The sequence below is a fragment of the Beta vulgaris genome, chromosome 1 (genome assembly GCF_026745355.1).
Source record: "Beta vulgaris subsp. vulgaris cultivar EL10 chromosome 1, EL10.2, whole genome shotgun sequence".
NCBI lineage: Eukaryota > Viridiplantae > Streptophyta > Magnoliopsida > Caryophyllales > Amaranthaceae > Beta > Beta vulgaris.
Genome location: NC_079202.1, coordinates 57,827,240 through 57,839,296, shown reverse-complemented (window position 1 = coordinate 57,839,296; position 12,057 = coordinate 57,827,240). Strand labels below are relative to the sequence as shown.

Below are 12,057 nucleotides of genomic sequence, written 5' to 3'. Positions count from 1 at the left end.
ACTGTTATTGATCTTTGTGAAACATATGTAGTCTTGAAAATGGATGGAAAAAGTGAGAGAGGAAGGTAGAGAATATAGAAGAAAATGTTGTATTAGGAAAATGATTTCGAAAAATTTGTTTATTGTCTTTTACAAATAAAAAACAAATATTTGGGGAAAGATAGTTTTTTGGAAAAAGAATGTTTTCTTTAAACAAACGCTAATTCTGAAAATGACTTGACATACTTCATAGATTTGGTCTTTTGAATTACTCTTACATCTACCAGACTACCAACTTAACAAGTAAACAACCAAATCAAACTCAGCTTGGTGCCAAACTTCAACCTTTGTGCTTGGTATTGTACATACATGGTAGGCCAAAAATGGGGGGAAAAGAGTAGTAGTTTAAGTTTTTAATTGTGTACTACATTATGTACTAATCAAATGAAGAAAATTTTGAAGTCCATTAAAACATGAAAGTAGGGAAAATACCTAAACTTCCCATATAATGTTATATCAAGACTAAATTTTATAAAAATTGCTTTCCTTCTTTTTTTAGAAAATCTCAATGTAGTTTATCCTAATTGTTCAATATTTTCTCCATATAGTTAGTAAATACTCATTTTAGAATTTATATGTCTTTTTTACGGAGCCTTAAAAATGAACATTGCCAAATAAAGTGAGTATTAAGCTTTAGTTATAATTTTATAAGAACCTGTATCATACGTTTTTAGAAGTTTTAGAAATTTGAATACAATGACATCTTGATCCTTTCTTTTTATTTCCTCTTTATATTTTCACTTGGATTAAACCAATAGATAAATTACCAATTGTTTAGGTACCATTCTTTCATGTCGAGTTATGAGTTCAAATTCTCTATATGACTCATGTTCAAAACTCCCAAAGATTTTAGGATACACTTTTGCAAATGATATTCTAATTCATTGTACATCCAGATTTACATGGTACACATGGTACACCAAGTTTTTTTTTTCTTTGCTTATTAAAAACTTTTCTTATTGTACAAATTTTACCTAATGATTATACATTTTCTTATCCATAAATCATAAATGATAAAAGTCAAACTATAACCATTACTTAAAAACAAAGATAGCATAATTTTCGCAAAGTTGTGTCTCGGCAAACTGGAACGAAAACTAGGTAGATAAAAGAAAGAAGGTAATTTATTAGTACTTCCTCATTTAGTAAAGCTGGTCCCCAGGTAAAACCTGTCCAATAGATGTCTATCTTTAGCAACCTATCAAATATTTTTTTTCTTTCAACAATAAAGCAAAATTTAATTCTCTTCCCGTCATTTTCTGCCCGACATTTTCCGGGTAGCATTATATTTATACCGACGATCAAGTATTCAACCCACGAGGAACATAATAAAAAGAAACTACCCGTAAAATCCGGGCAGCTTAGACCCAGTTCTCAGGAACAACAACAAAGTCAGTAACTCACTACTGCTGCACACTATATAAACCAAACCATACGCGACGAAAATCATCTACATTTTGTCATCTTTCTCTCTCCTCAACTCTCTTTTTTGTATTCTCTGTATGTCAAACAATTTATTTCCGATTTCAATGCTTTTAATTGAATTCTTAGAAACTCTTATTATGAAATGTGATTTTTTTTAGCTGAAATTCGAATTTTTTTTTTGGTGGTAAATTATGATTTTTTTTTTTTTCAGGTGGAGTGAAAGTCGTGGAAAATGTGGAGAATGATGCGATCTACGGCGGCGAATCTCCGCCGTATGCGGCGGTTTTCGGCGGCGGCAGCAATTCCAGGTCCTTGTATTGTGCACAAACGTGGTGCTGATATTCTTCATGATCCTTGGTTTAATAAGGTTTTATTTGTTTTTGCTTTATTTTTTTTGAAATTTTGTAAGAATTTTGATGTATTTTTTGTTAATTGAATGGTTTTTAGTACGTTGATGAGATTTTGTGGTAGTTGTTGGACATTGTGAACATTTAGGAGAAATTATAATCTGTTGTTCAAGTCAAAGATTGAGAAATTTGAGTTATAGTTGAAGATTTTTGCGTGAATTTAGTGAACTTTACACTGTATGAATAGTAGCTTAGCTAGTTTAATTGCTTCTGGGAGTAGAAGTTATTTGAGGTGTTGAAATTTGATTTCGGAATTTTGACTGAGTCGAATTATTGGAAGGTACTTGATGATATGAGGACCTTTGTGTTGCGGTTTTGGTAGTCTCACCTTTATTTGTTAAGAGAGTATGTTGATGATGTTGGGACTTTAAACAATACATATATGAGCATGCTTTTCTACAAAGTAGTTTCACATAGTTGACCTTATGTGGGGGGTATTGTACACAATAGGCTTTGTGAAGGATCTTGATTGGCAACAAAGTTAGGTGTTTGATCTCTTTTGGCTTAGATCACCATGTAGCATGATGACATGGTGCCTTGAATTCTGTCGTTTTTGTAGACTTTGTTATCTTTTTCGTCATTGTAAAGGTTGTTTTTATATTTTTAGTAAATATTGATTTGTGTTCTTGGTGTATGATTGTCTACAAGAGAAACTTTAACTTTCAGTGTTTTCGATGTTGAGCAGGACACTGCATTCCCTTTGACAGAAAGAGATCGTCTTGGGCTTCGTGGACTCCTGCCACCTCGTATTGTATCATTTGAACAACAATATGCCCGTTTCAGTAAGTCCATTTCTGTTTATTATTATGTCTACCTTATTTTGGAGTTTGTAGCATGATAGCTGTTTAAATGGCAGCTCTGTTTGCACTATCAAAAATTGGTGGCAAAATACCAAAGTAGCGTGATCGACTTTTTGCTATTTAGGTTGACAATTGAACGGAACACTATTATATATCTTCCGTATTTTCATGTTTTGTGGTTTCGCTTGCAATGACTAGTTGATGAGAAACAGAAGATGAAGCCAAATTTCTCACGGGTAACTTCGTATCCAAAATTGGTTCTCCGATTATACGGGGAGAAAGAGGATCTTGATGGAATGTGGATGTTAATCTTCATCACAATTCACAAATAACTTTTTGTTTTTGGAAATAACTTGGTTAATTAGGAATTCTGCACGTGCTATACAATTGGATCACCTGTGTTTTATTACTCATTGACTAGAACTATAAGCAACTAAGCATACATTATGCTCATAAATCTGTAATGGTAAAACTTTACTGATTTTGTTGGAAATACATGATAGTTCATGTGGGAGCTTCAGCTCCATGATGCAATGTATCTTTAAGATTATAAATAAGCTGGAGAGAAGAGTTAAAAAGCTTGATTACTTCAACTTATAAAAAAAAGTTTGACATGGAATCCTTGCTGGTCAGAGAGGACACTAGTGTATTGTAGTAACATCAGTTCATGAAATGCTCTCTGGAGAGTTCACTTGTAGTTAGTACCTTCAAGTCTTAAGGGTTACTGCCATTTGGTTTCCTGAAATCCTCTCAGCTAAGACTTATTTTCACATATGTGAAATGAACTTGGTATTCCTCATGAATTATGTGTACTTGTCTAAAGTTGTTTGTGAAACTTATATTTGTAAGGTGAAAAGAATGAAGCCTATATGTGTACTATCTTGTGCTGTTAGACACATGTCAAGGTTTCTCTTTGTAAGATTATGCTGTTGTCTTGAAATGACTTTTTTTACTGTTGGTTTTGAAGTGGAATCATATCGTTCATTGGAGAGAAATACAGAGGGACAGCCAGATGGTCCTGTATCTTTGGCAAAATGGAGGATTCTGAACAGACTGCATGACAGGAATGAGACATTATACTACAGAGTAAGTCACGTGATTTCTTCTTAAGATTTTTGAATCAGTTATGAACTGAGACAGTTCGGCATTGAATTCAGGTCCTTATTGATAATATCAAAGACTTCGCTCCAATTATATATACTCCAACTGTAGGGCTGGTGTGTCAAAATTATTCTGGTTTGTTCAGACGTCCACGTGGAATGTATTTCAGCGCTAAGGATAAGGGAGAGATGATGTCCATGATCTATAATTGGCCAGCTCAACACGTATGTAACTCAATTCATTGGCGATCAGTTGATCTTGTGATATATTTTCCAATTTTGAAGAGAAGTGTGGTAGTCTAGCCAAATCTTTTGTTTCAAAATAATGGTTTTTCAATCAATAATTACTGAGGCCTAACAGCCAATTTCACGACGTTTAGGACTTGACTGCATCAAATGCTCTCTCTGACTATGTCAGTTTGAAGTCAATGGTGGTGGGGGGGGGGGTGCTTTTTTCTTCCTCCTTATACTTGCGAGGGGCAATGGGTAATAGAGAGAGGAACACCTTTTATTGCTATAACTGTTCGGTCATTCAATTGCAGGTTGATATGATAGTCGTTACAGATGGAAGCCGTATTCTTGGCTTGGGAGACCTTGGAGTTCAGGGAATTGGTATACCAATCGGGAAACTTGATGTGTATGTTGCTGCTGCAGGAATGAACCCGCAAAGGGTATGGTTATAAAATTGCTGCTCAATTGTATCGTCTCTATATCTTACCTTATCTTGATGCATGTGTGTATTTAAGTTAAATTTTCATGTGTGGACATACCGAATTTTTGGATCTTTTGACAGGTACTTCCAGTTATGCTTGATGTGGGTACTAACAACCAAAAGCTTCTTGAAGATCGTCTCTGTAAGTTATAACCAATAGACTCCATTCTCTATAGTCCTTTTCTTTTTCTGGAGTTGCTTTTGTAGCATGCAGTGTCTCGTTATTCTCAAATGTTATTCACATAGCAGTACTAGGTAGCGTGATTCCCCTTTTATTATCAATCAGCCAAATTGTGATAGTCTCAGGCGTATCATTAATTTTACATAGTTATTCTCATCATCATATTCTGTGCAAGTAATAGTCACTTTGTGAAACCTGAGACTTAGATCTTGTAGCATTGCCTTCTCTACTTCGTGCTGCTCAAAATTTGTTTGAGACCAATGTTTTTTAAATTTTAACTGCTGTCATTTCTGAATTCTGATGATAATTCTCCTCTGTAAATATCGTAGACTTAGGACTCAGACAACCTCGGCTTGAAGGGGAAGAGTATCTCTCAATAGTTGATGAGTTCATGGAAGCAGTTCATACACGGTGGCCCAAGGCTATAGTGCAGGTCTGTCCTTTCAAGACCTAAAGCAACAGTATAACTTCCATGTTGATCATTAACTTATTGAGAAATTTTGGCAGTTTGAGGACTTTCAAATGAAATGGGCTTTTGAAACTCTGCAAAGATATCGCAAAAGGTTCTGCATGTTTAATGATGACATTCAGGTAAGTTCTTGGTGACATTTTGTCTATTAGTTGTGTAGTCCAATGGGCATACCCCTGCCTAAGCTTTTTAAATTGTGAGAAACATTGGGGTGTAATGGCCATACTATTTCTGGAGTTTATGTATGTGGTTTTCTATAAAGTGCTTGCAGCCCTGACTCCCTGGCTATAATTTTGTTGCCTTTGTACAGGGAACTGCTGGTGTTGCCTTGGCTGGACTGCTGGGTGCTGTCAGGGCACAAGGTCGTCCATTGACTGATTTTGTGAAACAGAAAATAGTTGTGGTTGGAGCTGGGAGGTAAAAACCAGTTACCTTTCTTCATAATGCAGGACTCATTGTTCATTTCCTTTCAGTTGTGTTGGTTAAAATTTTGATATATATATTAGCAAGATATCTGAGATTTGCAATGTGGTATTCAGTGCAGGGCTTGGCGTCCTTAACATGGCGGTACAGGCAGTTAACAGGATGGCTGGGTTAAATGGGATCCCATCCAAACACCAATTTTACCTAATAGATAAAGATGTAAGTTATTTGTTTCTTGCACTTGCCAGATGCAAAATAATCACCGCTTATATTGTCTGCAATCGGTTATGTACTTTGTCCTAAAATTTTCGGGATTCAAGGCGACAATTAAACTCTATAAGAATAAGAGAGCCTCTTTGCATTTGTATGGTTGACTTTGTACATCTCCGCCCCCCTCCCCCCCCAAACCAGGTGCCAGCTCACCCGTCTACCCTTGTCGGGAGCCGTGTTAGAGGCATTGGTGCAGTGATATTCTGGATTTGAACTTCGGAAGTCATCTAGTGGTCTTACGACCTTCGCTGCCTGCAGTTTTTTTGGAGTCTTGTCTGTAGGCACCACATATCTGTTGATATCTTTATCTGGTACAAAGTTTCAGACTTCGAGCGTCTTATGTGGTAGTGGCTGTTTTTTTTAAAAAAAAAAAAACACTATGTTGCCATTGTATTTGCAACTAAATCCCCCCTGCACTTGAGACTTATCTATAAATTTATGAATTGGTGTGCCTGCTGACGTGTGCTTTATCATAAACGTTTTCACCTGGTTGTTGATTCTAGCTAATAAAATATCTTGTACTTTCACGCTTGCTTTTGTCATTGTAAAATGATCATTGCTTGGGTTACTTCCATATCAAGTTATGATAGAAATTCAAGTGAGGGCATTGTAGAGTGAGTAGTGTGCCGCTCAGCTTGATTATCGCTCTATCTGGTGCAGGGGCTTGTTACTAAAGAGAGAAAGAGTTTAGATCCGGCTGCTGTGCCCTTTGCTAAACATCCAGAAGAAATCGAGGGCCTTTGCGAGGGAGCCCAACTTGTTGAAGTGGTAATTCTTTCTTGGTTCTGAACTATCAATTACTGTGTGAATTCTGCTCCACTAATAAACACCAAAATTTAGTTATAAATTGAAGCCTTGATGGGCCATATCTTCAAGTTATACTGATTTCAAGCTATAAACCCTTCAGGTAAGAAAGGTCAAGCCAGATGTGCTTCTTGGTTTGTCTGGAGTTGGTGGTATCTTCAATGAAGAGGTGAGCCTGTCTGATGTCTCTTTTTATTTGCAGTGTCATTGAATTAACATAATCAAACAATGGGAGTTTAATTCTGATACCATTCATTCATTGTTTATGAAGTAAAAGAATGAAAAGATGTGCATTTTTGAGTCGTGAACCTGAAATAATTTCGTAGTATTGTTTTCTGTTTGAGACAAATGTGATGCAGGATATCTGTTATATGAACTCTCAACTGTGGTTCCTACTGTCACTTTCCGAGTTTTTGTATCTTAATCTTTTACTTCTTTATTTGCCACTCAGGTGCTGAAGGCCATGCGAGAATCAGACAACCCTAGACCTGCTATATTTGCAATGTCAAACCCTACCCTGAATGGTTTGTCTTTCCCACCAGCTTTCCTGCTGCATTTTGTTCTTGGGTAATGTTCTCCTTCTAAATTCTCTCATTGGACAGCCGAATGTACTCCTGCTGATGCTTTCAAGTATGCTGGAGAGAACATTGTTTTTGCAAGTGGAAGTCCATTTCAGAATGTGGATCTTGGTTCGTATGGTTTTAGCCAATTAGCAAATACTTTTGTCTGAATATCCTGGTTTCATTTTATATGACGCTTTTGTCTTTTAGAATCGAAATTTATGCTTTGATTGACTTATATAACTGGCTTTTATAATTGCAGGGAATGGGAAAGTAGGTCATGTCAATCAAGCAAATAATATGTACCTGTTTCCTGGGTGTGTGTCTGCTATTCAACTTAGTTGCTTATGATATTTGAATCTGAGTTGGGACTGCAAACAGCTCCAAGATATATTTATGAACTTTTGCTTATTGTTCAGGATTGGGTTGGGAGCTTTGCTTTCAGGCGCTCGCTTAATTACTGACAACATGTTGCAAGCTGCTGCTCAATGGTAAAACAGAAAAAAATTGTACCATTCCCTTTGAAAGAATATCCTGTGCTTTATGCTTTATTCCCTATGTAGTCATCAATCAGTACTTGTGCGCATAGTGGTCTAGTATTGTGGATTTAAATGCCACAAATACAAACGTACATTGTTGCAAAGTCTGCAACTCACACACCCTGCCAAGTGCCAACCCTGCAAAACTGCCGACAATTCACTCAATTTTGGTGTATCAATGTGCATTTAAGACCCTCGTGTATACATTACATATTAGCCTATTGGTCCAAGACAGGGAACCTTCCATCTTTGGTTGTGCTGTTTCTTCTTCGTCATTTTACTTTTTCAAATATTACCACTTATAATGCAACGTTTCTATCCTTGTCAGTTTAGATATAACTGAGGAAAGTCTCTTTCTCTCTTTTTCTTCAAGGTGTTTCAGTAGACGTTCTTGCTATATTTCTATAATGTTCAAAAGCACCTGCTTGATATGATGCATGCATATTTTTTTTAAATTACTCGGTAGGTTGTGTGCATGTTTATTAATCTAGTTACAGTCTCACTACATTTGCTTAATTTCTGGTCTTCTGCAGTCTTGCTTCCTACATAACAGATGAGGAGATACAGAGAGGCGTTTTGTATCCATCAGTCGGAAGGTTAGCACTTCATTTGCTACTCTTCAACACCCCCCCCCCCCAAAAAAAAAAAACAAAAAGAAAAAGCATGAAGAGGAAAAGAATAAAGAACATATTGACTTAGCAGATAATGAATAAACGGAATTTCTTGGGTCTTCTGCTTTGTACTCCTCTTTATGATTGACCTTCATTATTAGATTGCATATTGACTTGGCAGATCGTAGTAGCAAATATCATATTTGACCAGCATTAGTAGATAGTACGTGACAGATCCTGTACATTTTGTTGGTATAATTGAAGTTCTTTAGTTGGATGAATAAAATGACTCAGAAGAATACAGTTACATTCTGTTTTACATAATAACATACGGTATATGATTTACAAAGGGTTCTTGGGAAATTAGCTTATAAGGCCAATATATCCTTCAATTTTCTCCTAGATTGGAGAAGATTACTCATTCCAATCTACTCTTCATGAAACAGCACCAAGTGACTTGTCAAACATACTCCTGGGACTGATTCCGCTCTTTTTGCCATAATATACTCTTTATTTGACATATTGTTATCCTCTTTGGTTACTGGTCTTTTGCCTTGAAGTTTTACAGCATGAGGTTCTGTGGTAGATTATAAGCATTATTTGCTAATTGTCTTGTGACTTTTGTTTCCTATGAATCATTTGTGGAAATGCATGGTATAACAACATATAGTGCTTATCCGTGTTAATAATGCAGTATACGAGAAATTACAGCAGAAGTTGGAGCTGCTGTGCTGCAAGAAGCTGTTGCTGAAGACTTGGCTGAAGGCCATGGTGATGTGGGGCGTAAAGAGCTCCGGAGTATGTCAAAGGTAAGATAAACACTTATCACTAACTTTACCATATGAACCACAAGTCAATCCTCTGGATCTTTTGGGGGGCTCCCTCTCTTCCTCCTTGCATAGCCTTTCCCTTGCCTTCTTCTGTGGTTCAGTCTAGAAATAATTGCTTTTTCAACACTACATTTGATTGCTTTACAGCATCATCATGTTACTGATTATAAGTTTGTAATGGATGCATGAGAAACAGCATTAACTCTTAGGCAGTGAATAGCATCATGTTACTACCAGTCTACCATATGCCAGTACATAAGAAACTCTCCCCTGGTATCCATGTATTATTATAAAAAAAGAAAAAGAAAAAAGTAACCTGTTCATCAAAGGCCAGATGAAGAACTTGCTCTTCACAAAGAGGAGATGGGGAGCCCATGCCTAGTGGCTTTACCAAAGTGCGCCCTCCTCACGTGTTTGGTGCAGAATCATTCTCTGAATAGCGAGGCTCTTAATTTTTAGTTGTGACTGTGGTATTGGTCGTATGCAGGAAGAGACTGTGGAATACGTCAAGCGTAGTATGTGGTTTCCCATCTACATCCCTCTTGTTCATGAGAAATGAGGCCACGATAGTTAGCCCTTTCATCTGCCATATCAGTTGGCAGTTAGGCTCAGAAGACGAAGTATGTATTATTTCAAAATGGAACGGAAAAAGAAAAATGAAAAATATCGGAAGGGAGTTGTGAAACTTTTTTGCCAGTTTCATCCGTTTGTATTGAAACTGTTAAGACTAGGATTCTTCACTATGTAGAATTATATCTTCAGGAGATACAGTTTGGGGTCCATCTTCCTGTAAATTGTTTGTAAGCAGTATGCAGATGCAGTGTATTGTAGTATCCAACTTGTATTTTTTATTGTTATATACATTAAACTTTCCCATACTATGAAAACAAATATCCCCATTTTGATAAGTGACAGTATCAGGAGTATTTGTGTTTGTCTGCACATCATTGCACAATTGCTCGTGCAGATCGGATAAAACATGAATCACAACCTCGTGAATCTCTTGTTAACTATCTCTAAATCCTATCAAATTAAAAGATCTCTAAATGTCCAATTATGAAGGATTGTCTCCTTCGACCCTATATTAGTACTACTCGTAATATTGCCATTCTGATACAAGTTTGGCAGTATTTACGAGAAGCGCCGTTGATCAAGAACATATCCTATTCACGAGTTATGATTATAAGCTAATGACTAGTCTACCAGTTCTGATTTCTGATGCTGATGGTTTAAGGATTAGTCTAATAGGATAAGGGATGGACATATTGGGGATGTTGGAAGCTCAACATATGCTTGTTAGTTGTTAGTTCCTATGATTTAATGCTTGCTCTGTTTGGAGCTTCTTTGGTACTAATTTGAGGCTCTTTCTGTCTGTGTGTATGTGTGTGCGCATATAAGTTACAGTTATGTACTTCACCTATGTGATCTCTCCATTTGAGTTTTTATTTTTTACTAAAGTAAAATTGATTAAATCGAACTTTTGATAATTACTTGGGTTGAGTAGAATGACACTAAAGTAGATAAACATACCAATTTGATATAGACTTCCTAAATTTCGTGGAGTTTACTTAGAACATTTCAATAAAAGCTGGGGTGGTGATAGAACTTAGAATCTCTATACAGTTGTGCCTATTTTGCTAAATTTTCTACAGAAAAATAAACTCCCTCTTAATTTTCATAATTCATGAATATTTATATGGATAAGGCAATTAAAAGAACTACTTGAACTCCTACAACACATGAATAAAAAAAATTGTATGACATTATTTTCTTAAAATTCTAAGTACTTTTTGTTCTTACATTTGCGGTAAATCTTTTGACTAATATCTTTTACACTTGCAGCTTTAATATTCACTTACCCTTTGTTTCAATAAGAGAAAATGGAAAAAAAAGGAGGGAAGGGAAAAAAAGGAGAACATGTTCGCTTCTTGGATAAGGGGTCGAAAAAAAGGAAGTTTAGGATTCTCGCATTCTTTGATAAATACCATTCCTTCAAAATCGGCAAGAGATTTAGAGGGAAAAAGGAGCTTTGCCTTTCTCTCCCTTCTTTCCCCTTCCTTTCCCTTCTATCTTGCTACCTAAATTAAGCGTTGATGAAAATTGCCAATCATGAAAAGTTGACATTTTGTAAATGTACACCGAAACAAACTCAACATTTTTATATTAAATTTTTGTCTTACGCTTCATACTAGCCAAAATTCAGTTTAAATGCTGCAAAAGTCATATTTGGTTTAGAAATCAATATATGAATGGTGTAAAATCGCAAAGGTAATATATAATATATAATTTATGCAGCACGAAAATAACAAGTGTTTTGGAAACGGAAAATTGTCTGAAAAGGAGAAACCTCACGTTTCAGCCGTTTTTCGGGTTTCATTAACATGATACTCCCCTGTTTTTATGTAGTTGCTATGTTTGCTTTTTCACCTTTTATGAGATGCAACTTCAAAGACCAATATCTTGAGTTACATATATGTAAAAATTATAAAAATTATATATTTGGAAAATACAAATTGGGACTAATTAAACAAGATCCAATGACTATGTTTTTTCGTATATATATAAACTTAAAGACAATCAAAGTTATCATTGAATAGTACATACGGTCAAAATGTAGCAACAACAAAAAGACAAAGGAAGTAACATTTTCGTTTTCGTGAAGGAAAACATATACCGGGGGAATAGAAGAGGAATGATAAACATCTAACAGGTAGATGTGTTAGATATAAGTTTTCGTGTAACAAATGTTGTTTGTGTATATGACATATATTGTTTGTGTATGTATATATATTGTTTGTGTTTTTTTACTCTTATTTGTTCTACAAAAAAACAAACAATATTTTTACATACACAAACAATATTTATTACACAAAAACTTTCTTTTACA

General features: G+C 35.6%; 1 protein-coding gene across 1 annotated transcript; it reads left to right on the top strand.

Annotated features, from left to right (window-relative positions):
- Positions 1 to 1,381: 1,381 nt before the first annotated feature.
- On the top strand, positions 1,382 to 10,078 carry LOC104888560 (NAD-dependent malic enzyme 59 kDa isoform, mitochondrial). The gene is made up of 20 exons (XM_010673583.2): positions 1,382 to 1,539; positions 1,676 to 1,831; positions 2,557 to 2,653; positions 3,639 to 3,757; positions 3,829 to 3,996; positions 4,314 to 4,442; positions 4,565 to 4,625; positions 4,994 to 5,097; positions 5,172 to 5,255; positions 5,444 to 5,550; positions 5,673 to 5,775; positions 6,487 to 6,594; positions 6,734 to 6,799; positions 7,082 to 7,154; positions 7,233 to 7,319; positions 7,453 to 7,507; positions 7,610 to 7,681; positions 8,263 to 8,325; positions 9,035 to 9,149; positions 9,658 to 10,078. The coding sequence occupies exons 2-20, from the start codon at positions 1,697 to 1,699 to the stop codon at positions 9,727 to 9,729; spliced, it is 1,818 nt and encodes a 605-aa protein (XP_010671885.2). The 5' UTR covers positions 1,382 to 1,539; positions 1,676 to 1,696; the 3' UTR covers positions 9,730 to 10,078.
- Positions 10,079 to 12,057: the final 1,979 nt, after the last annotated feature.

Coding starts and splice junctions, on each gene's coding strand:
- LOC104888560 (XM_010673583.2), top strand. CDS start 1,697: ATGTGGAGAATGATGCGATCTACGGCGGCGAATCTCCGCCGTATGCGG. Junction 3,997..4,313: donor ATAATTGGCCAGCTCAACAC/GTATGTAACTCA, acceptor ATTCAATTGCAG/GTTGATATGATAGTCGTTAC. Junction 8,326..9,034: donor TTGTATCCATCAGTCGGAAG/GTTAGCACTTCA, acceptor TTAATAATGCAG/TATACGAGAAATTACAGCAG.